Source organism: Elgaria multicarinata, chromosome 7 (genome assembly GCF_023053635.1).
Source record: "Elgaria multicarinata webbii isolate HBS135686 ecotype San Diego chromosome 7, rElgMul1.1.pri, whole genome shotgun sequence".
Classification (NCBI taxonomy): Eukaryota; Metazoa; Chordata; class Lepidosauria; order Squamata; family Anguidae; genus Elgaria; species Elgaria multicarinata.
Window position 1 is genome coordinate 70,560,071 of NC_086177.1, and position 26,008 is coordinate 70,586,078.

Sequence of the window (26,008 nt, forward strand, 5' to 3'; positions counted from 1 at the left end):
CTTTTCTCTTCTCCCAGGCATTTAGCAATATGTAATTAGCCTGGGATTGTTTTTGTATGTTTCTGTGGTTTTAAATTGTATGTTCTTGTAATTTTAAATTTTTGTATATTGTTTTGAAGTGATTTTATCCTATGTAAACCGCCCACAGAGCCTCGACTATGGGAGCAGAAGGCTAACTACCGTATTTCTTCGATTGTAAGACGCCATCGATTGTAAGACACACACTAATTTCAGTACCACCAACAGAAAACAACAACAACTAAGACACGCCTGTGATTCTAAGACGCACCCCATTTTTAAAGATGTTTATATGGGGGGAAAAGTGCGTCTTAGAATTGAAGAAATACGGTAGGTCAACTTCCTGGCCATCCATCTAAAAACTTGTAATCCCCCCCCCCTTCCCACAACAGCCAAGGCAAACCAGACCACAATATGCAACAAGCAGGAGCAGGTGCTTTACAGAACGGACCTGGAAGCCATGTGCTTTTTGATGCTTAAAAACTAACACTGGATCTTCCAGGGCAATCAAACGACCACTGGGAAAAAATGAATCCTACCGTGTTTGTTTCAATAGTAAATAAGAGATAATGGTCAAGAAAATGTGTAGCTAGACAGCCCAGGTCTGTCTAGCGATATGCTGTCTAGCATATTCAGTTCAGTGGGAAATCTTTAATTTGTTCAATGGAGGTTTGCTCCTAAGAGACTTGTTGATACCATAGGGTAAATCGTGTGCATTTTGGTGTGCACCGAAAGGGGAAATAGTATATTTTCAACAACAACAACAAGCAATCATCATACGGCAATGTAAAAATAATTTACATTGGTTTATATTGTTTAAATTGTTTTAAACAATTTGTGTATTTGTAAATCTACCGGAGGGCCTATGTTAGGGTCAAAAGGCAGTATAGACATGTCTTTGTAGGTACACAAGTAATAGAGATATGTTTTTAGTTTTCAGTAGCCATCATAATCTGCTTAGGCTCCAATCTGATAGCCATTTACCTGGGAGCAGTGCCAATAGAAATCAATGAGACTTATTTTTGATTAGACCTATAAATTGAGTTCAGCAGGAAATTACTTGTAGGGTTGCAGCCCTTCTATGGTTCTCTGTAATGTCATCCGCTGACTCTGGTTCTGGAGGTCTCTCCGGCTCCATGTTTCTCTCTTGTGAATATTAAGCAGTGCAAGATCAGTCTTCGGTGTCATTTCCATTTCAATGGATGATTATTTCAATCTTCCCAAGGCTGAAATACAGTGTAGATTGCACTTGTAATATACTTTCTTGATATTACATTTGTTTCCCTAGAGACAGAGATCAAAAAGCAAACAAAGGTTAACTTCTTCAAGAACATCTGCTATTCTCTTTTCATCACGCTAGTGCACAAATGCTGCAGTGATGAATATATTAGAATGGAGGAATTTTATGTACAAAATAGCAAGGGTCTCTCTTCATGAAGATGCACTGGAGAAGGATTTGCAGTGTGGAGGTGGCAAAGAGCCGTCTGCCAGCAGTCGTTCTGCTGTGATGGTGCCTTTGAAAAGCAGCTGCCAAAATAGCATAATGCTCCCTTGTTTCTCTGGTCTCAAATAACTTCTTCTCTCAAAACTGGTTCAATTTAAAAATAAATAAAGCCATCGCTGCATAATGACATAACCTCCACTGCGGTAGCAGAAAATCAAATGTGTATTATACACGCCAACAAGATGCGGTGGATTTCATTTTCTGATGAGGCCGTCTGGTTTGTTGCATTCTAAGTAATAGATATGTAGGGTGACCATATGGAAAGGAGGACAGGGCTCCTGTATCTTTAGCAGTTGCATTGAAAAGGGAATTTCAGCAGGTGTCATTTGTCTGCATGCAGCTCCTGGTGAAATTCCCTCTGTTTATCTCAACAGTTAAAGCTGCAAGAGCCCTGACCAGATACAAAAGAGGGAATTTCACCAGGTGCTGCATGCAGACAAATGACACCAGCTGAAATTCCCGTTTCAGTATAATTGTTAGAGATACAGGAGCCCTGACCTCTGGTCACCCTAAGATATGACAACTGTGCAACAAGTTCCCTAGGGTGACCATATGAAAAGGAGGACAGGGCTCCTGTATCTTTAACAGTTCGATAGAAAGGGGAATTTCAGCAGGTGTCATTTGTATATATGGAGAACCTTGTGAAATTCCCTCTTTATCACAACAGTTAAAGGTGCAGGAGCTATACTAGAGTGACCAGATTTAAAAGAGGGCAGGGCACCTTTAGCTTTAACTGGTGTGATGAAGAGGTGTGTTCCTTGACTCTGATTCCTGGCTCATTCTTTAGAGCTTACTCCTTGGTCCAAGTACTAGCACCTAATTCACTTCTTCTGGCTCTGAGCCAGCAGCAATTAGCCAATCAGTAAGAATTCTGTTAGAAGTGCCTCCTAATGAGAGGCTTATGATTTCCCCACCCATTGGTCACTCTAGAGTTGCAGGCCTTTTGTAAAGCTAATAGGTCTTAATTGCCCAAACAAACCATCCCCAAACACTTTTCACTAAAAGAGGGAACAATATATTGTTGATTGGAAAATCCATTTCTCTCCAGCTACTGTGAGGATTGAAGCTAAGCTCAAAGGAAACAGTGGATTCTGAGTGGGGTAGCCGTTGACATCAGCATCCCTGCTTATAAAAAAGTGCCGCTGCTGTATTCCTGCAAGTCCTGGTTCCACTACACCACTGGCTATTTACAGCCATTCAATATGGCATAAGAGGTGCCGTTCAATAGCTATTGTCATTCTGGAGTTGCCAATAGAAAAGCAGAAATTTGAGTCACAGGGAAGTATTTATTTATTAATTAAAACATTTGTATCCCGTCCTATATTACTGAGATCTTACGGTGGCACACAGATAAAATCAGAACAATGTAAAATAATAAATATACACAGCTAAAAATGTATTAAATCATTAAGAAACTAAAACAAGGAGAAAAATTTAAAAGAACAATTAAAACTATGTGCAAACTTTATTTATTTATTTATTACATTTATATACCGCCCCATAGCTGAAGCTCTTTGGGCGGTTTACAAAAACTTGGAAAATTTAACATTCAAAGTCTTTAATAAAAAGCAATGTTTTACCATGATGCCAAAATGAAGCCAGTGTCGAAGCCAGTCAGGCCTCCAAGGGGAGAGCATTCCACAACCGGGGTGCCACTACAGAGAAAGCCCTATGGAACAATTAAGGGACACTTGGATAGAAGGGAAGTGCTAGTTAAGTGGTCCTTAACTAGAGGATAGTTAAGGACCACTTCTAAAGCCATAGCCATGGAGATCTTCTTTCTACTTGTTAATACTTGGTGTTCCTCAAGTAGTTTTTCCTTAATGATTCTCTGCAGTCCCTTTGCTTCCATAGGTTAACATCTACCCCACTCTTTAGTTCTCCAAAAGGAAAGATGGCAAAATGGTACAAGCACTAGGATGGTTTTTCCATTGTAGGGCAGAATGTCAGCTTCCTGCCACACGTCTCCATGCAGTGCAATAGACATGCATGTGATCTTCACACATGACAAACCACATCTGGTTCAGATGCTAAGCTGAACCAGATGCTTATAGCAGGTATCTAACTCAGACAAGATAAGACTTTGATCACAAATGGGTTGCATCACAGCCATGTTGTGTAACTACAATTTCTATTTTGAGAGCGGGGAAGGAGGGAGAAGAATGAGTCATCAAAAAGCTGTAGACAGTGTATGCCCCATCAGCCTAACTGATCAACTAACTTTTCTTGAAACAGTCGTACACCTAATCCTTTTTAAATAGTTCCATTCTGAGCATCGTGGCGTCATATCCTGTTGGTCAATGTCTTAGATTAGACACAACAGTTCCATTTCAAACATGCCTTGCTAGTTAAAGGGAAGATAGGCCTGCACAAATCAAACATTATCTTCATAAAGCGATTAGGATGGAGTAGATGGAGTGTGGCCAGGTTGCCTCCAGACTTGGCACCTGCAACTGGCATGGTGGGGCAAATGCCAGGTTCCATTGCTCTTCTTTTTAATGGATCAACACTCTGAAGAGAAGGCCAGAAACATGCTGGGGAAATCAAGATGGCAGCAGCTGCATTGCTTCTCCTCAGCACTTCTCTTTTCAGCACTGGGGTGGGGGGACTCACCGCTGTGGCTGCTCTCCACTGTGACAGCGCCCACCAAGCACATCCTAGTAAGCTCATGGGGAGAGGACCAGAGTAGTGCTGTTCCTTCCAGCTCCTCCCCTCAAATTCATTCTAGCCCTGGTTGATGCCAGGTGTTTTTTTTTAACAGTGGTGTGAATCAGGCTGTCAATTGTGTAGTATGGTAACTTTTGGCTCTAAGATTAATCTGTAATCTTAGATGACAGTGAATACACACAAATGCATTCCTTCCTCATACATGGGCAGAAACTCTTTCATTCCCATGCAGAACCCCACACTCTTTGCGCTCATGCTGTTGCACAAGTAGAGGCCAGGGGTCCATGCCTGATCTGGGCTTCTCCTACTCTAAAGCTACTGCTCCTGCTTCAAAGCATGATCATCAGTGCTGGGCCAAGCAAGTGAGAGGAAAGTGGGCAGAGGAGAAGGGATGCAGATGCCCAATATCTACTCTTCTTGCCACGATCGATCGTCATGGTTATGGTGATTGCAGGCAGAGCTGGCTCTGAGATGCGACTGATTCCCCAGACTTACTCAGCAGTTCTCACAGCTGCCTGAGCATAAAGCTTGCTCTGCACATGAGCTTCATGACTGGAGACTGGAGGCGATAAAGTTCAGAGGGATCAAGCAGCCACCTGTTGACCACCACGATCCCCACCTAATCCACTGGAAGTGGTCACCACCTGTTCAGATTGCATTGGCCTGAATAGCAGAGTTGCTGCTGGGATCAGGCCTAGGTTTCAGTGTAGGCATGCACATTTTAGAAAAGTAACAGCTTAAAAATGAGCTCAGAGTGTTTCTCCATTAAGGGGGAAAAACCCATAGGATTACAGTAGTTTGTCATTGTACTCAGTATCTTTCTTTTTAAAGTTCATCTAATTCATTGCAGAGTCATTTCTGAGCCAGAAAAAATAAGAGAGGAATGAGTCACTCTGTTCAATTGGATCAACTTCATGCTTCTTTGGCTACCCACAGCTACTTGGGTGAAAGCGTAAAGTCACTGCCTATGGTTTCTAAGAGCCCAAGGTGATTCAGAGGCCAAACAACCAGAAAGTAGTCCTTTCATGAAGATCAGAGTCATTCACTCCTTCATATTGTTTTTTCATATTTACTGTTTTACTCTGTACAGCACCATGTACATTGATGGTGCTATATAAATAAATAGTAATAATAATAATAATATTGTTGCCTTCAACTTTTAAGCTAAAAGAAAGGTGCTGGGTTCTCTGACCAATAGCTTTGTTCATTATCCTTAATGCTAATATGAATGTTGCACCCAGCTTTAAAAGGAAAAGAAAGAAAAGAAACTTTAGGGGAACGTTAGTGAAACCAGCGCCATCAGATATTTCTCAACATTTTGAATAGGTAAAAGGAAATCTGGAGACCAGAGTCTGGATACCAGATTCTAATATCACCAGTCTGTCGTGTTTATTTGTAACAACGACAACAACCCAAAGGTGATCACAACAGTGCCACAAGTCCAAGAACATAGAAGTAGGCAAGAACCAGAATCAAAGCTTGCCATAACAATATCAGTAATACAATTATAACAACTAAGTAATATTCATATTAATCTAAATAGATGAAACATCATAATTAACATTAAATGACCTCCATGGCAAGGAATACCTACTTTTTGATTTAATTTCTGTCTACTTCCTGGTATTCTTTTGATTAATTCACGGACAGCGTGTGAATGTGTTGTTCATTTCTGTGTGCTTGCATTCATGCTTGGAGGAATGTTTTCCTGTCTTTGCTCTTGTGGGCCAATCATCGTCTCGTCCTAGGCGCAGACCAAGCATGGGCCGTTGATTTCCTGTCTCTTGGCATATTGGTTAACAAGCATTTCTTTCCATTTATTTTTGATGGGGATGTCATACCCTCCTGCAAATGTTGGAACACATGGTTCTTTGAGTACTGCGGAGGAACAGTAGAAGGTTGTGGCACATATGTAGCCTATTCTGAAGGGATGAGAAGGCAAACTTTTGATTTGCCAACGTGGAATACATACCAATGGCTTGTCAGTTAGTGATCCACATACAATCATGCAAAGAGGTGTGTGAAGAAGGAAGGGGAACTGATGCCACAAAGGAACTAAGGACTGTGTACATGGGTAAATTTGCTGTGCTTTCTTCTTCTATAATTCCTAGTATGAAAAGGCATTGTGGGAACTGATTGAAGATGGACCAACAACAGGCCACAAGCCTCCATCTGAATGTCCTGGCAAAGCCATTCAACATGAGAAGGTGGATGGACATATGGAGACTTCCCAATGACATGACAGAACCGCCCAGAGAGCTTCGGCTATTGGGCGGTATAAAAATGTAATAAATAAATAAATAAATAAAATCCAGCCTTCACCAACCAGGTGTCTTCCAGATGTTTTAGACTTCAACTCCTATCAGTCCCTGCAAGCATGGCCAGTGGTTAGCAATCCTGGGAGTTGTAGATCAAAACATCTGGAGAGCACCCAGGTTGAGGAAGGTTGTTATAGAACTTAATAATTTCAATGGAATTGTCTTAAAATACAGCAGTTCTGTCACGTAGTGGCAGCCATTCCACCAAGCTGCAGAGGAGAGAGGGCGGGAGAAATCAGGGCCAACCCATCTTCTGTGCTGGGAGAACATCTCCTTTTGATTTCTTCTCTGTGTGGAATGTTTTTATCCCAGCTGGTCCTTATAAGGACATTGTAGCTTTAAAGAACTGGTGCCTGAGTTTGCATTTCCCCCTCCTCCTCCTCCTCCCATTTTCCTTTTAAATTGTAAACTTGAGGGCAGGGTCCTTCTTCTTGTAGCTTTAACTCATCTAGGAGCTTTTTTGGCTGAAGACTGGGGTAAAAAATGCTTTAAATAAGATGAACCTTCATTTTCAGTTGTGTTTTTGTTTCTTTTTCTGTTCATAATTGATATGTGCCACTAGCTAGACCCATTTTAAGTGTCAATAAAACCTAAATATGGAAAAGAGGTGAAAATAAGCAATGAATTCTCTCTCTGCCTCTTGCCTCAAGTAACCTCTGGATTACCACACAAGCAACACATGTGCATTTATATTTGTAAATTACACACATCTTTTATTTATATAATTCATATTGAAGTGATTGAAACAATCCATCAAACTAGATTGGACGGGGACCACCCTACGCTCCCCTTCCCCCATATAGCAGAATACTGCCCCATTTTGAATGTCTTCCATAGGTGATTCTAATGCACCGCAGAGAAAGACAATTGTAATGCATAGAACTCAAAATGTTATCTATCCATCACTGCAATGACAACTTTCCGGTGCAATTTGTTATTGTCATCTTGAATTGTTAGCATTAATCATAATGGATATCAAGGTCGTTTATGTATAGCTCAGTGTTTTTTTTGTGAAATACCCAGAGAGCTTCAGCTATTGGGCAGTGAAACGGAATAAATAAATAAATAAATAAATAAATAAATACGTCCATACTAAACTTTATAATGAAGGTGCGTGGGGGAAGGGGGAGGGGGGAGAAAGAACCTAACATAGCTGGCCAGTGACTGTGAGTCTCTTCCTGCAGATGTTTTAAGCAGGTTATAAATCTCTGTCAAAATCTTCAGGGAAAAGGGACAAGTTGTCCTTCTTCCAGGAGCCAAACACAAGTCATGCCCCTGGCTTAAGATAGTGAATTATGTTATAATGGTAGGACACTGTGTGATGTACTCTGCCTCTCAGAAGAGTCAAAAGGGCTGAGAAGCATTTCCCTTCTTTATCATCTCAGAGAATCCAGGATATTGCTTATTATCAAAGGGAAGAGTGTTAGAGTTCTTTTTCTCATTGCCTCTGTATTTCAGGAAAGGGAGCTTCTGGCTTCCTATCTTCTGTTATAAATTCCTGAGGAGTGGGAGTGTTAATCCATGGCAACAAAACCCACAAAGGGCTGGGTCCAGACTAAAGCTGGATCAACTGTGTTTGTGGAAGAGGATTACCCTGCCCACTCCTTCCCATTGCAGCCCCTCCAGCCCACAGAAAATGCAAGAGTCAGGAGACCGCACTGAATGGGTTGTACTGTGTTGTGTGTGTGTATGTGTGTGGGGAGAGGTTATCCCCCAAAATTGGATCAATGAACATAAGCAGCGCCCTTCCTCTTGGAGAAAGCAGATCCTGGATCCAACCAAAAGAGTTCTAGGGCATCTTAAAAACTAACCAAGTTATTGTGGCATAACCTCAAATGCATCAGAACTCAATTCATCAGATGTGTGAAATCATTACCTAAATGGGTGGGAAAATATACCCAACATGGACATGCTGTCTAAAGATGATGGCAAATGTAGTCCCAAACATCTGAAGGCTGTCAGTCCAATGTCTATAAGATCCAATCAACATGGGTGTGAGCCATGCCCATTGGTGATGAATAAGCATACAGAAGGCAACAGTACACAGAAACACAGAGGGCCTGTTTAGACAACATGCGAAGCCATGGTTAGGTCACTGCTGCAGCTGACCATGACGGTTGTTTTTTAAGCAACTCTTCCATCCTGTTTTTACTCCAGGCAGAAGCATTTCTTGTTAATTCTGCCTTCCTTCTGGTGGTATCCATTTTCAAGCCATAGTGGTATAAGGGCAGAATTAAGATGGAATTAAGGTTGAGATTGAAGCTACCACTGCTACGTGGGTGAAAAGTTACGTGTGTGTGTGTGTGTGTGTGTGTGTGTGTGTGTGTCTTTAAATACCACTTCTGAGAAACCTGATTTGGCCACGTGTGACTGGATGTTCAAAGACTGTGTACACATGTGTATGATATCTGCATATTACATGTATGTTGCAAGAAACACTGTTGAAACACTAGACTTTCATGTAGCAATCATAATATTTAGAGTTGCCCTATTTATTTATTTTTGGGTAGATGGTTGTCAGTCTATGTGTCAAGGAAATATCCAGACAAATGTTTATTTAACTTGAATCAATTTGCCCAAGAGTATGCAGTTTATTAATTCTGAATGTAATGGATTGCCACACAAGCCATCAGTCAGTACTGCATAATGAACCAAAAACAAGGAATGGGCCTGAAGCTTTAAAGTCAGTTGTCATTTGTGAAACCCTAGGATTTCCTTAATTGTGTTCTGTTTTGTTGTATTCATCCATGTTAACCAAAGCTGGGCATTTATTCTCTCGGTGATATTTTGGTAGAAGTCCTTGCTTGAAAGCCTAGATGTGCAGATACTGCCAGGGAGACTTGACATGAAAATATATAATAGAAGGTGCTGTAGAAATGCCATGGATTCCTTTGGTATTATGGCTCAGGAGAACAGCAAATTTTAAAAGAGATTGGCCAATGGTTGAGAGAGGCATCTGAAATGAAGCTTTTGCTTTCATACTTCCAGTTGCATGCAAAATTTGAGCTCTAGCTAGTTGCTTGCCTTCATCCACCCTCACGAAATTCAACCCTTTGCTACCCTTTGTACTCTGGAGTCTAACTAGATGTTGTGTTGACTACATAGCATGTATCTCTATCTGTGTGAGAGAGTTTTCTGCTTAAAAGTAAGTATGGAGTCCCTTGATTTGGAGCAGAGAGTGGAGGCTGGTGGCTCCGATGTCAGTGGGGTATTAAACTGCTCTGGGTTTCAGTCAGGACTGGTCAGAACTCTAAAGGAACTATCCGAGTTTGGGTAGCTCCCTTAGAGATCTGACTGGCTTTGACTGAAACCCAGCATGGATTCACCATTCCACTGATATCAGAGCCACCGGCCCCCACTGAGTGCAAGACTGCAGAATGTAGGGAGGGAGGGAGCATGGGGGTGGATCTTTGTTGGGATCATAGTGGGAGAGGGAAGGATTAAGCCTCTCCATATGGCATACAGAAGTCCTGATCCAGAGTGAAGCCCCCATGCTTACTTTTAAGTAAATCAACAACACAAAACCAAAACAACCCAACAAACAACAAAAGCTACATGCCACATGTTTAACATAATGTGCAGTTAAAGTTGGTTGTCTTCCTCATTCCCAGGTCCAACAACCCAACTTCCCAGACTGCCTCATTTTGTTCTATCACACGCTAAGCAAAGGTGATTAAAAACAATGAATCAAGTTAGCCCTGTTGGTCCATGAGAAAACAATCCAAAACCCACAGTTGGGTAATACCAACCAAAATCCCAGAAAATAGAATAACCTTTTGATTTCCCCAGAACTCATCATCAGGCAAAAAAGAAGGGGGCAGGGGAAGAAACGAAGTCCAAAAAATTGGCCAGGTGTTGTGGCTGTGAGGTCTGTAGTTTAGATAGACTCAGGCTGTGTCTACACCAGCTGTTCATTCAGGGATTATATCAAAGTCATCCTTACCAGGCCACATGATGTTCACCTACTCCCATGGTGATTTCTGGTCGACCACTCAGTTTTCCTGGAATATCACTGACTGGATTTGTAGTGACTTTTCTGACTCTCTCGCTAACAATCCCGAAGTCCACGGCCGGCATGGCCTCCCTTCACAAAGCTGTTGCTGTTTGCCGCGAGCTCCTGACACAGCAAACAGCCAATCTGCTGTCAGAGGAGTGTATGTGGGCATCGGCGTGCTTCATCACCGAGTGTTCCTTTTTTAAATTTACACAAACATATTGATGCTCAGGAGCGCATTTTCAACACAGTACCTATCCCTCCCCCTGCATTGGTGTGTGTCTGTGCTGGTGCGCATCTTGGAGGAAGTATTAAAAAAAATATTGTGTGCCCCATACCCATTTGTCCAGTCCTGCCCACTTCTCCCAATACACATTTAGAATCACCGTCATTGGGCAATGTCCTCCCACAACGGCTGTCCTTTAATTGCGGGAAACTTCTCTTGTGTGTGCCCCATGAGCGACAATCACAGAAGATGGAAACCTCGCAGTTATTCCTCCTCTGTTGCGAAAGGGCTGTAGGTGTCAATTAGGCCTCAGTCTCAAAATGGTGATTTGTAGTCTGAATTAATTAACCAATAGTAGGTGTTGCAGGTATCAGATTACACCTAGCAATGCATTTTGGGAAGCAGGAGCAATGGCTAATCTCTATTTCTGAAAACAGGAAGACTGTCTGTAACTCTGCTCTTCTTCCAGAGTTAAAGACAGGGTCCTGAGGCAGCATAAAGCAGAATTCAGTTATATTAAAAGAGTTACATGTTAAAGATTATAACAGAATTATTGGGGGAGGTGGACAGCTGTTTATTTTGTACAGGGATTTTAATGTTCTCTGCTTGTCCAAAGCACAATAATTTGTAATGATGTCAGGTCCGCTACAATTTTCAGCCTGCCAGAAGGGACCATCTTGTATTCCACATCTCTCTAAATCCTACTGCTAGGCAGACATCCTCTCCAGAGACTTCCTGCTAATCACCACTCTTACTAGACGACTGGGCTTTCTACTTCTTCTGAATGATTCATTTCGAAACAGCCAAGTGAGATGAGTCAGCACAAGGTGGCAGTAGCCAAAAGGGCTTTGGCTGGTATGCCATCTGCACCTGTTCATTGACAGGAACCTAGTATGCTTTGGTGACACTCAGATTGGATTTCTAAACATGCTTCACATGGGGCTACTTTTGAACACTTCTCAGAAACTACAGCTGGTTTGGAATGTGTCCACCAGGTTGGCTGCAGGGAACATATGATGCCACTCTTGAAACCACTGGTTAAACTTTTTCATGGCAACAATTCGTACCAATTAGAAGCTTTGTTCATTATTGTACTGTTATAAGTGTCTTGGTTTATATTTTATGTATACAGTCTTATTTGGAAAAAATGACATGTTTTGTTACTAAAATTGAAGCCAGGCTTATACTTACACATTAGCAATATTAAATCCTGGCAATAGCCTAATCCAGCCTTCCCCAATCTGATGATTTGGACTACAACTTCCAGGCATTCTGGACCATTGACCATCCTAGGTAGGGCTGATGGGAGTTGAAGTCCAATACTTCTGAAGGAAGTATTGGAGGGCTGACCTATCATCCCCATTTTCCCTCTAGGCTCTATCTTGCGTTATTTCCCCCTGCAAGCAAGATGCAGCCCTACTAAAACATGCTTGCCACACTGTGATTATAAGAACATCAGAACATAAGAGCCTTGCTGGATCAGACCAAGGGTCCATCTAGTCCAGCATTCTGTTCACACAATGGCCAACCCAACTCTTGACCAGGAACCCACAAGCAGGACACAGGTGCAACAGCACCCTCCCACCCACATCCCCCAGAAACTGGTGTATATAAACTTACTGCTTCTGATAGTGGAGGTAATACGTAGCCAACTGGACTAGTAGCCACTGACTGCCTTCTCCTCCAGGAATTTATCCAACTTTCTTTTAAAGCCATCCAAATTTATTCTATGATGAAACTTGTATGCTTTCTCTCTATATATAAGTGCTTACCTTCAGTTGGCATGACAAAATGTCACTTTTAAGTCCTGCTTCAAAAAATAATAAGAAAAAAGATTTCATGTTTAAATCATTTGCTTCTAGTTTGTACAACTTATAGCCTAAAGGTATAGGTCCATAATTTATTATTTCAGCACTGCCTAGATACTGTTAGGAAAACCACACAGAGCCATGCCTTCTGGACTGTTAAGGCATCACATTTATTATACCAAATGAAAGGCAAGTAAACTGCTGTTTAATTTCTGACCTCAGGCTCAGGATGAATAACAGTTTAACCCATGAAACATTATGCAAAAATACACTTGAAAAGCTAAAATTAATCCCCTGCTTATTTCTGATTATTTAAAGAAAGCATGTAACGCAAGGCAGTTTATAGTAAACTTGTTAAAAACAATGTAACAAATCATGTAACAAAACAGCATCAGATCAAATTTTATACATATAAGGTACAAAAAAAAATCAATAAAAGGCAGGGCAGATATTTTTTTTAAGTCTTTAGGGATCATTGAAGGGCCATCAGTGAGGGGCACAGCAGAGTTTTCCAGGGAGAGAGTTCCACATGTTTGGGGCAAACACTGACAAGGCCTTGTCCCTAGTACCCATCAACCTGATTGACTTAGTGGTGGGCCGAAAAGCAGAGTTACTGAGGCTAAAGTTAGGGCCTAGGCAGGTTAACCAGATTAAGATAAATGGGGTTTCCAACTTGCAGCTAGCTGCATTTAGAACACCAGGGTTTATGCAGCGGCAGCATGAGTCTGTGCTGTTCCAAAAGGTCCACAGAGGTCTATGCAGACCCAAGGGTATTAGTTTGGTCTTATCAAAGTGAATGTGAATCCATGATAATGAACAAAATATGGATGGTTGGTGCATTAGTTAAGAATGACTTTCCATTTAAGTGATGCCTAAGTAGTGAAACAATGGCTGTGCACAGGCATGAAAAAATTGCAAAGAATGGAAGACTGGAACTTTTGTGGATGCCCACCTTCTCTCACTCCCTCTCTCTCCCTCTCCCCCTCTCCCTCTCCCTCTCCCCCTCCCCCTCCCCCTCCCCTCTCCCCTCTCCCTCTCCCTCTCCCTCTCCCTCTCCCTCTCCCTCTCTCTCTCACACACACACCCTTGAAATGGCACCTTTCACATAGAATTACATCATTTCTTCCATACAGCTACGGCTACAGAACCTCTCCACAGTTGGCACGTATGACCTGGACTTAGGAGAGAGTTTCAGAAAAGGATACTGAATTCTACCTAGTTAATATACTTTCAATGACTCTATTTAACAGTCACAGACCCATGTTTTGTTTTTGTTTTTTGCATTTTGGCCCCTTATCTAGCTAAAACTAGTTGTCCAACAGGATTTAAATTTCTTTCCAGTTAATTTATTTGCCTTATTACATTCGGCCCATCTGGATAATTTTATTTATTTATTATTACATTTCTATACTGCCCAGTAGCTGAAGCTCTCTGAGTGGTTCACAACAATTAAAACCATGAAATACAACACGATAAATAACAATATAAAAGTTTAGAATTACAATTTAAAATAAAAATAATAACCAGATAGAACCTAGAAGCAGTGTAAAGATTTAAGATACAGTACTAGATTTAAAACAGAAACTAAAAAACTACAGATAAATGTCTTTTAGAGTGACAGCAAAAATGGAGGGCAAATGTGACATCTCAATGTGAGAGCATGAATCGTGGGGTGGGTGTACGGAAAAAGATGATATATAAAGACATCTTTGTTTGGACATGATATCAGTCTCAGTGAATGTTGCTTTCTTGCTTGGTGTATTAAACTGCCTATTCGCTTAACAGAAAACAAGGTATATCAAAACTGTGCTACTGGCTCTTCCCTTTCCACGCTCATGATTTTCTATTTATCCCAAGCTCTGCTCAATACAAGATGACAGACCAAACAAGGAGTAAATTAGAAGTACAAAATGAGCTCCAGGGTTGTTGCTATCCCCTGGACAGTCTGGCTGGGCTTAGAAATGTAGCTTCTCTGAGATAATTATCTGTTGCTGGTCTGATGACTTTAAGTGAGCAATGAGAAGCTAATAGGTCACAAAGAGCCTGAAGCTTACTAGCTTGCAGACATTGTGGTGTTAAAATTAAAAGTTGTCTAGAAATCCTGATCTTTGCAATAGCATCCATTCTACAGCCTTCTCTGGCATTGCGAGAATGTGAACCATCTCCTTCAACACTAGGGTGACCAGATGAAAAGGAGGGCAGGGTTCCTAACAGTTGTATAGAAATGGGAATTTCAGCAGGTGTCTTTGTATGCATGTAGCACCTGGTGAAATTCCCTCTTCATCACAACAGTTAAAGCTGCAGGGAAGTGATCCAGTGAGCATCATGGCAGAGTGGGGACTAAAACTTAGATCTCCCAAATCCCACTCCAATACTCTAACCTTTCCACTATAGAATAAATGTAATACCTATAGAGTTTAGTGGAACCTGCTTCTATATCACTTCTTTAGTTTTGGGGTATTAAAAAGCATGATAGTGGGGAGAGAGAGCTTCAGAGTGTTGTGTTAGTATATATCTGATGTACCTGATTATTAAAGAGGTAGCTGTTGAAACATCAAAGCTAAAAACATTTTTGGTTCATCATAAAATATGATACGAAGATGATAATGAAAATGCAGATCAACATTTCTTGAACAAGTGCTTTACTCTGGATATTATATAGAGTAAAGGGCTTGTTTGAGAAATGTTGATCTGCATTTGCAAAATAATAAAATAATATAGTATATAACTTCTTTTATTGGCACCGTCTACCAACAGCAAAATAAACACAAGTGTGGAGGGATTCATTATATTGCAGTAATGACTATGGGAAAACCATTGGGAATTCCTAAGTTTATTACTTTGTAAACAAGACAAAGAACAAACACTTGAAAACATACAGTCATGTGAAAAAGAAAGTACACCCTCTTGGAATTGTATGATTTTACATATCAGGACATAATAACAATCATCTGTTCCTTAGCAGGTCTAAAAATTAGGTAAATGCAAACTCAGATGAACAACAACACATGACATATTACACTGTGTCATAATTTATTTAACAGAAATAAAGCCAAAATGGAGAAGCCATGTGTGAAAAAGTAAGTACACCCATACTGCTTCCATAGGAATTAAGATGCTAAGTAGCAGACAAGTGCTACTAATCAAATGCCCGTGATTAATGATCATCAGCAAGTATGACCACCTCTATAAAAGTCGAAGTTTTTTCAGTTTGCTGGTCTGGAGCATCCAGGTGTGTGTTAACACAATGCCAAGGAGGAAAGACATCAGCAATGATCTTAGAGAAGCAATTGCTGCTGCCCATCAATCTGGGAAGGGTTATAAGGCCATTTCCAAACAATTTAAAGTCCATCATTCTACAGTGAGAAAGATGATTCAAAAGTGGAAAACATTCAAGACTGTTGCCAATCTTCCCAGGAGAGGACGTCCCAGCAAAATCACCCCAAGGTCAGAACGTGCAATGCTCAGAGAAATTGCAAAAAACCCAAGAGTTACATCTCAGACTCTACAGGCCTCAGTGAGCATGTTAAATGTTAAAGTTCATGACAGTACAATTAGAAAAAGACTGAACAAGTATGGTTTGTTTGGAAGGGTTGCCAGGAGAAAGCCTCTTCTCTCTGAAAAGAACGTGGCAGCACGGCTTAGGTTTGCAAAGTTGCATCTGAACAAACCACAAGACTTTGGAACAATGTCCTTTGGACAGACGAGACCAAAGTGGAGATGTTTGGCCATAATGCACAGCGCCACATTTGGCGAAAACCAAACACAGCATATCAGCACAAACACCTCATACCAACTGTCAAGCACAGTGGTGGAGGGATGATGATTTGGGCTTGTTTTGCAGCCACAGGACCTGGGAACCTTGCAGTCATTGAGTCGACCATGAACTCCTCTGTATACCAAAGTATTCTAGAGTCAAATGTGAGGCCATCTGTCCGACAGCTAAAGCTTGGCCGAAATTGAGTCATGCAACAGGACAATGATCCCAAGCACACCAGCAAATCTACAACAGAATGGCTGAAAAAGAAAAGAATCAGGGTGTTGCAATGGCCCAGTCAAAGTCCAGACCTCAACCCAATTGAAATGCTGTGGTGGGACCTTAAGAGAGCTGTGCATAAACAAATGCCCTCAAACCTCAATGAACTGAAGCAACATTGTAAAGAAGAGTGGGCCAAAATTCCTCCACAACGATGTGAGAGACTGATAAAGTCATACAGAAAACGATTACTTCAAGTTATTGCTGCTAAAGGTGGTTCTACAAGCTATTGAATCATAAGGTGTACTTACTTTTTCACACAAGGCTTCTCCATTTTTGCTTTATTTCTGTTAAATAAATCATGACACAGTGTAATATGTCATGTGTTGTTGTTCATCTGAGGTTGTAGTTACCTAATTTTTAGACCTGCTAAGGAACAGATTATGGTTATTATGTCCTGATATGTAAAACCATACAATTCCAAGAAGGTGTACTTTCTTTTTCACACGACTGTATATATGGGATATTTCCAGTAGAGGATTAAGTATGTTAATTCCCTAATACAAGCCGACATATTCTAACTGAGCTTGTAAAGTAGAAAAATGACATAAATTCTGCTTTGGTTCTCTGTTGTTAAATTGTTGTTTAGAAGCAAAAAAAAAAAAGACTAAGAAGATTGTTGTGCTTAGAGACTAGAAATGTGAAAATCAACGAGTTACAACTGCAAGTTAAAGCCTTTAAAAAATCTGAGCTTTGTATAGACAAATGTGTCCAGATTGTCAGTACCGAATGCCTAGCCAACTAACCTAGAGTGTCAGGAATGGAACCAGTTCCAAAATTACTTCATATTGTTTTCTCAGAGTAATTAAGGGGCTCCCAATATCCACACACAGGATAATACAGGGATGCCCCTGGTGTTAAGGCAGCATGATCCCAATCTTGGCCTGCACACCCACTCGCTGTCCCCTGAAGTGTAAGCCTGTGGATGGTTGCTCAGGATTAAGTCCCACTAATGTTCAGTGGGGCTTACTCCCAGGTAAGTGGGCATAGGATTGCAGTTTTAGTGATGGCCAAATGGAGGAGGGCCCATGCATTTCCTGGCTGCAGCTGTTGAGGGGTGGTGGTTCCTATAGTCCAGATGCTACCACATTGCAGTTACCCAGATGATTATATATGTTGGCCATGATATTATCTGTGCATTCCTGGGGTCATGAGCTTTGCACATATGCAGTCTGGTCACAGTCTTCCGCACTATGGTGAGATATATTGAATTTCTATTTAAATTACAACAATTATTTCTAAATTTGCATCTATACATATAAATTAGCATATGTAGATGTTAATCAAATCAGTGCCACCTTTTGTGGTGATCCAATTTCTCTCTTTTTGTGTGTGTGTGTGATTTGTAAGTGGGGGCAGGGATTGGGAACACAACCTCTGGTCTAATCCCAACATCACCCGGGCCCTCTACCCCCTCTATCCACACACTTTGGGGGAACATTGGAAGAGGGGAGCCCACTCCACACACACAACCTCCCCCACCATGATTTAGAACCCTGACTGGAGAGATGAAGCTTCAAAATGGTCCTTAAGAGCATTGCATTTTGTGTTGCAAACCAACGTGCTCGTAAGTGAACTGCTATAATAAATGGGAAAAGACTGTTTTTCCTCTGACAAAATACTGACATCTGTTGGGCATATTGCATCATAAAATAAAGTGATGTTACTTTGAGCACCATTTTGCGTTTTTTGCCTCCAGCATCTGAGGTAGTGTTCCAATATCAGAGACCTACGTACGCTGGGGAACATGAGTGGGAAGGGGTTATTGCATTCACGTCCTTATTGTGGGTTTTCCACAGGCAGCTGGTTGGCTAACAGAATACTATGAGTATGAACAGAATACTGGACTAGATGGAACATTGCCCTGATCCAGCAGGGCTCTTCTCATGTTCTTACAGTTGTTCTTGTTTTGTTTGTCTGTCTCTAAACACCTGGCCTGACACATACTTTCCAGATGCTCAGCTATTCTCTGTGCTGAGAATGCCTTTCTTATCAATATTGCTTCTCTCTCTCTCTCTCAACCATCCTGTTCCAGTGATTTCATGCTATGAGAATACACTCTTCTCCAGCAATGTTAAGTTAAAATGGTGGTTATATAAATTCCAGTAGTGAATTTCAGATGTGTGTTGACGTTGCTGCAGAGCCCTTGATCGCGTAAGGATAAATTCCAGAGGAGTAGCTGTGTGAACTGTTATGTCAAAAGAGAGAGAGAGAGAGAGAGAGTCAAAAGGCACCTTAGCAACTACTAAATGCCACACAAAATGTCATTTGCAATCATGCCCTTGCCTAGCGGTTTGAATCCCAATATTTTGAATAGGCCCTAAGCCAGTGGTGCCCTTCTCTGGAAGAGAAGGCTATCAATGGCTATTAGCCCTGGTGTCTACATGCTACCTCCAGTATCAGAGGCAGTATTGTGGGAACAGAATGCTGGACTAGATGGACCCTGATCCAGCATGGCTCTTCTTATGTTCTTACTCTCTATTCTCCTGACAGCGGTCCACAGGCCAGACCAGAAGTGTATTTTGCAACAAATGGACCCCTTCAAAGTGGCCAGATGCCACAATAAAGTTAGGGCCAAATCAGATATTACTATAAGGTGGCAATCCTGTGTATGTTTAGACAGAAATAAGTGAGCAATCCAAAGCACATTTAGATAGAAGAAATTCTACAACTCCCACCATGCCCCAACAAGGATGTTGGGAGTTGTAGTACTTTTTTCTGTCTTAACATGCATAGGTTTGCACCCTAAGTTTGTTTAAACATGCATAGGATTCCATCTTAAACCTGTGCCTAGCAGCTATGTCTTCTTTTCATTTTTACACACACACACGGGTTTCATTCTAGATGGGGCCTGCAGCATTTACTGTAGAGTGAAAAAGAAAAGAAAAAGAAAAGAAGACACAGCTCCTAAGTAAAGATTTAAACTGATATCTGTTTTGGCCCCTATTTGTAGCTGTAAGGGCTCTCCACTTATGATGTGGACACCCAGGAATAGCATTTCATATAATTAATATACTTATTACATGTAAAGTATCATTGCTTCTTACAATCTGGAAACATTATTGCTTTCTGTATGATTGAAACAGTAAGCAAACTACTTCTTCTTCTTCCTTCCTTCCTTCCTTCCTTCCTTCCTTCCTTCCTTCCTTTCCATAGCTTGATTTAAAATTTGGTAGAGGCACTAGGTGTCAGATAAAATTGCCCATAGGCCACCAACTAGGCGGCCCTGCTCTCCACAATCAGGTGGCACAGTACTGCAGTCCTCTGAGTTGTATCTAAAAGCTGGCTCGTAGCTCAACTGTGTTGATGTATCTCTGCTGGGACTCTAGCATTGCCCAGTTTCTGCCCGTCAGAGATGCGACAGTCACTGACAGAGAGAGATTTTGCTATTCTCCCCACTACCCTTGGAGATAATGATGGAGAGTGCCCGTAAAGAACGTCACACTTTAAACAACCTTTTAAACTCATCCTCCTCCCTCAACGCACTTTGCTCTGATCCTTCCTTTGTCACGACTTTGTTACCATCTTGATGCTCAACCTACATTGCCAGTCCACTTGTCTCTTCAATAGTGTTTAAAAGAAAAGGAAAACCAAAAGGCCCGTTTAAGTGATCTCAGACAGCAGAGAAGCTGCTTTTCTTCATGAGTGTAACTGGAATGTATTGTCAGGCCCTGAATTCTTTGCTGCTGGAAAAAAGACAAAGGAAACCAGTCTGTTTCCTGGCATTTGTATGAATCGGATGTGGAGATTAAATAGAATTTGTGATATAGAATGACCCTAAAAGTCACTCCAGAACCCTGCCGTTCCTCTGTATATGCCATTCTGCTTACCTGAAAATAGGATACCTTTGCAGACAACTCTGGGAGAGACGACTTTACCTGAATGCTAATTTGCCGGCTATCTGTACAAAACCACAAAAGCAAGCGCTGGTCTGCGTCAGTTTCCATGGTGCTGTCACGCTGCTCCTGCTCGACAGCTTCACTTATCAACATTTTCCACCCGTCCTCCTCGTATGCATAATGTGCAGTTCATTCACCCAGAAAGTTCAGCTATTGTAATGATGGCTTGGGCTGGGGGTGCGTGGGAGGGAGAAAGGCATCGGGGTGAAGAGGTGAACTTGGTTCACAGAGGTGTATGGGAACTTGGCTCTGTAACACAATGGGGAATTAGAAAACACGATCCCTCTCACATTCACGCTGTCATTCTTGAAAAGACACACACACACACACACACACACACACACACACAGAGAACTAGGACGGTGTCTGAGCCAAAGCTAGTTGAGATCTAACTGGTTTCAAACACACACCCAAATCCATTCAATCGTATAAAAGAACGGTGACAAGAGAATGGTCAAACAGAAGCGAGGTCTGTGTCTGTTGTAAAGTAGTTTCTCGATCACCGTGCATCAATTAGCGAGCAAACCTATCTGTCTGACTGACTCCAGCCTTGCTGCTTGCCCATCTAACTGGCTGTCTCTGTTAATTGGCATCCATTTCTTTCTTCTCCACAGGACAGCTTTCCTGCTCGCTTTGGGGGAGTCCATTTTGTGAACCAGCCGTGGTACATCCATGCCCTGTACACGCTCATCAAGCCCTTCCTCAAAGACAAGACAAGGAAAAGGGTAATTAGAGAAATGAAACGAGCCTGCAATGTTGCAAGCCTGCGAAGGCATACATAGATCCCTGCTTTCTCTCCCTCCTCCTTTGTCTCCTTGTGGGTTGCTTTGTGTAGCCTCAGAATAGCAGCACGGGCCGAAGCCTCAGTTGGCGTTTGCCAACAGCCCACATCCAATCAATATTTCAGCAGGAGAGAGTTATTTTCAGAATCCAAGCCAGGCTTCGGAAAACCTTTCATCGTGTAGGAACAAAAGACACCATTTTATAGTATAAACACATATGGATGAAATGACTAGACAGGGCTACGATAGAGAAGGGCTGGAGGGAATTCCCACCGAAACGGTTTTAGAGTACTTGTTCCCTACCCATTACAGACACTTTCATCTTGAGAGAAAGGAGCCATTTTGCTTCTACAGCAGACTGCCTTTCTTATAAAGGACTGGGGCTGGGGAATAAACATTGATCTCACCCAATAATTCTAATTTCAAACACTGCTAGAGAAGAAACTATTGTGGCAGGGAACCCTGGAATAGTGATTTCTACCATATATCATTTTTATCATTATGTACATAAAACTATGACTGAAAAGGGCACTTTTTATGCACTTCTTCTAATGGTTAGAAATCCAGCAGGAGAGGCAGAATCACATAAAGGAGAGTGGGGGAAAGCATGCTAGTTCTACCCTCTCCATCGCTGGCCCCGTTGCCCTACATGTGTGGGATGGAGAACATCTGTAGTGGAGAAGCTGTTCTACGCATGTAAGCTCCTCCCATGATTGTGAACCATGATCAGCCACATTCTACAGGGAGCCTATAGGAGTAGAGCAGGCTCCCTACTTGATATGTTCACCCTCGAGCACATGGAGGAAGATGGGGCTGGCAACAATGATGTGACAAAGGGGGTGGAGCTTGCACACTTGTCCTCAGAACTAGCACGTGCATCACTCACTAGAACACAAATCTAATGGGGGATTTGCATGCCTGAATAGGAATAATAACGGAGAGTGGAAAAAATCATATGAAGTCTCCCTAGTCAAAGTTCCATTCTCCCTATCCAAGAGAGAAATTTGCAAATACCAACACTTTGCTACTGAAATACTAATACACAGAGAAGCTTCCCAAACAGCTACTTATTTTGTCTTTGGTACGGTGGGATCATTAACACAGTTACACATAAAAAAGTAGCCGTAGAACAGGGTGGGCAACTTATGAAAACTTATAAGTCAAGTTTACTCCCTGACCTCAACCGGAAGCCCATTCCACACAGAACACCTTAAAGCAGGGGTATGCAACCTCAGACCAGTGGACCATGATTTTCAGCTTTTGCATGTGGGTTTTTTCCCCATTCTAAAAGGTTACCAGCAGTAAGAACTTTAAGATACAGTATGCTAGTATTTTCAGGGGGTTTGCCTCCACCCTTTTGCCTTTATTTATTTATTTATTTATTTATTTATTACATTTTTATACTGCCCATCAGCTGAAGCTCTCTAGGCAATGCACAATTAAAAATATAAAATACAAGTATAAATTTAAAACATTAAAAGTTGAAAAGGCAATGTAAAAACAGCTACATTAAAGACCAGGGAAAGCCTGTGTAAAAAGGTAAGTCTTCAGGAGACCTTTAAAAGATATTATGTTTTCCACCTCCTGAACTGCAGAAGAGAGTGTCCTCCAGAGGATGGGTGCCACCACAGAGAAGGCCCGCCACTGAGGTTCTTTGTCCCCACCCACCACTGGAATATGGGCCCCAAAAGCTTAGGGGTCTCTGGCTTGAGGGTCTCAGGGTCTCCAGCTCAGGAGACTCAGTTCTGAGGGTCTCAGTTTTATTGTGCTTCGGGGTCTCTGGTTCTACAACTGCATCAAGGCCCAATATCTCCTCCATCAGCTTCTTGTGTCCATGTCCAAGGAGTTGTCTTCACAGTGCCAGGTTGGCACTGCATCCCTCCTCAACCCCTCACTTTCCCTCTCCCAGGGCAGTATCGGATAATCCCGATGCTGAGGAGGGAGCAAGGAGTTTCTGGGTGGCCATCCGGGTCCCAGAGCTGCCCCCACCCTCTACCTGGTGGAAGGCAACCAATCACTTGTCGCCTTTCACCAGGCTCCGCCCCTGGATTGGCCCCAGATTGGCTGCGAAGCAATGTTAAATGGTGGAAGCACCATGTTGACATTGCTCCCTTTGAAAAAGTCATGGTAAATCCCTGATTTATTCAAAGTGCAGCATTGCAGTGGCTGTGAACCTGCACCTGTGTCATCTAATCGATCCACAGCCACCATGAGGCTTTCCCCGCATGTACACAGCCCCCAAATCACTGCTGGTCATGACAGAAGGCCTTTAAAGATCAAATCTAAACACAGTTGCTCTCTCTCTCTCTCTCTCTCTCTCTCTCTCTCTCTCTCTCTCTCTCTCTCTCTCTGTGCCATCGATCTTTGTAATACGTACATTTGCATTTTATTTTATTTAAAAGAGTTTATCCCTGATGCAGCCTAAAATGCTTCTAAGGCTGTTAACGAAAAGAATGGAAACCATCACGATATAAAAACAATAAAATAATGACTACAGTAAAAAAAAAAATCAGTTAAAAAAACAATAAATGCAGAAGGCAGCACTAAAAGAAGCAGATAGCAAAGTGGTAGTAAAATATATCATCCCTGAAAAGCTTGGAGGGCAAAGGATTGATTTTATCAAGGGCCTAAAGGCTTAAAAGGTAGGCACCAACCCAGAGCACTTCGGAAGTGCATTCCACAAATGGGAAACCACAACTGTGAAGATTGTCTCTCGGGGTCCCTCAATTCAATACCCACACCTTGAATTGGAAACAAATCTGAAGCTAATGAAGACTTTAATAGTCGCAAGGTACATTCCAACTAGGCAGTTTTAGTCAGCAGATCGGCTGTCATATTCTGAACCAAAGGAACTCTCCGAGCAGTATTAAGGGCAGCACCCACATACAACACATAGGGCAGTATCCAACAGTGTCATCTCACAAACCCAAATAGTGCTCGCGGAACTCCGCCGAATCTTTCCATTGAACAGGTGATTTCACATTGTGCTTGCCCAATTGGTTGTGCAAGTGTGATGCACAATCAGTGGCACTACTGCTTGTGCAAGTGTGGTGCACAACCAGTAGTACAACCATGCTTGCACAAATTCAACTTCAGATTCTCCTCTTGTGCATAGTTCAGAACCTAGTTGGATACTGCCCACAGTAAACAAGAGGCATAGAACTGATGTGAAAGAAAATTATGTCGTCCCCCCCTGTATAATTAAGTATCACTTTCTTTATAATGACCATGAGTACAAGTGAACTAACCGTACCCATTCTTATCCATTTGTTTGCATTTTTTAAAGATATTTCTTCATGGTAACAATCTGAATAGCCTTCACCAGCTTATACACCCTGATTGCCTGCCCTCAGAGTTTGGAGGGACACTTCCTCCTTATGACATGGGCACTTGGGCTCGGACGTTACTTGGTCCAGACTACAGTGATGAAAACGACTACACTCACACTTCCTACAACACCATGCATGTGAAGCATTCATCTTCCAACCTGGAGAGGGAATGCTCCCCAAAACTCATGAAAAGGTAAGAACTAAGAACTAAGATGCAGTTGGAGCAACTTCAGAGATCGTATTTTTAAAATGCTTTTCTCGGCTTAAAACCAGCATTGCAAATAATGCTAAAGTGGAAAGGAAGGAGTAGAAGAGCGATAGCCGTGTGTAAACAAAGTAATAGCACCTGTATTTAACACAGTTACTTGCTGGATAATTGTGAACAAAGCAACTTGAAAGTAAACAGGTCTTACTAATGTATTAAATGGAGGGGAAGTACCACAGTGGAATGCTATGTCATGAGGCATCATGCAGAATGTCTTAGTAAGGATAGTTGATTCTGGTGCATCCTGGTCACACTTGTTAAACAAAGTGGATGGGTGTGGGGGAAATGTCCCTGTAATGGAGGGAATAAAAGAAGTTCTACAAACACCATTGCTCCCCAAATTAAAGAACAAAACCATTGACTTTTATGGGTTGGATCCAATGGTGTTTCTCTGACAGACCCCTACATGCCCTCAAAATCTGCTCTGAAGGGCTGGGAATCCCTCCAGAGCAAATTTCCAGGTGGTGCAGAGGGCTGCAGTGGGGAGAAGAGAGGGAGAATGTCCTATTGATCTAGCATTTCTCAGGGCTCAACTAGAGGACTGTCCTCTGTAAAATAGGACACCTAGCCAGTCTCGGAGGCACCAGTTAGGAGGGGTCCCTCAACCTGGAGCCAGCTCTGCACCAATAATGAAGATATTTGGAATGGGATGTGGGGTCTTATGGTTCCTTCCCTCATGTCTTCCTCTCTCAAAGCTGCATTTCTCTGCAGCCGCCGCCTCCAGCAATGGTGTTGTGGCTAACACTAGGGTGACCATATGGAAAGGAGGACAGGGCTCCTGTATCTTTAACCGTTGTATAGAAAAAGGAATTTCAACAGCTGTCATTCCTATGCATGCAGCACCTGGTGAAATTCCCTCTTCATCACCACAGTTGATGAAGAGGAGCCCTGCCCTCTTTTGTACCTGGTCAAGCTACCTTGAGAACCCATGGCTTGTTGTTGGGTTGTTTTGGGTGGTTAACAAGCCGTACTGCAGAAAGTGCACCATGTTCTGATGACATAATAACCCACCCTGTGGAAAAAGCTCTGTGTTCAGACCACAACGGTTCAATAACAACCCAGCCAATAAGTGAAGTCTATCATGAGAGCTGAGAATGCGTTCTACAGAGATGGAAGAAAGCACACTGCTCTTTGAGTCCGTCTCAAGGATAGCCTTCCCACC

General features: G+C 42.1%; 1 protein-coding gene across 1 annotated transcript in view; it reads left to right on the plus strand.

Moving 5' to 3' along the window:
- Positions 1 to 26,008, plus strand: part of CLVS1 (clavesin 1) — an 85,083-nt gene that overhangs the window by 47,818 nt on the left and 11,257 nt on the right. Inside the window, exons 4-5 of the mRNA XM_063130779.1 lie at positions 21,085 to 21,195; positions 24,539 to 24,774. Coding sequence (XP_062986849.1) covers positions 21,085 to 21,195; positions 24,539 to 24,774 — 347 coding nt within the window. The remainder of the gene's footprint in view (positions 1 to 21,084; positions 21,196 to 24,538; positions 24,775 to 26,008) is intronic.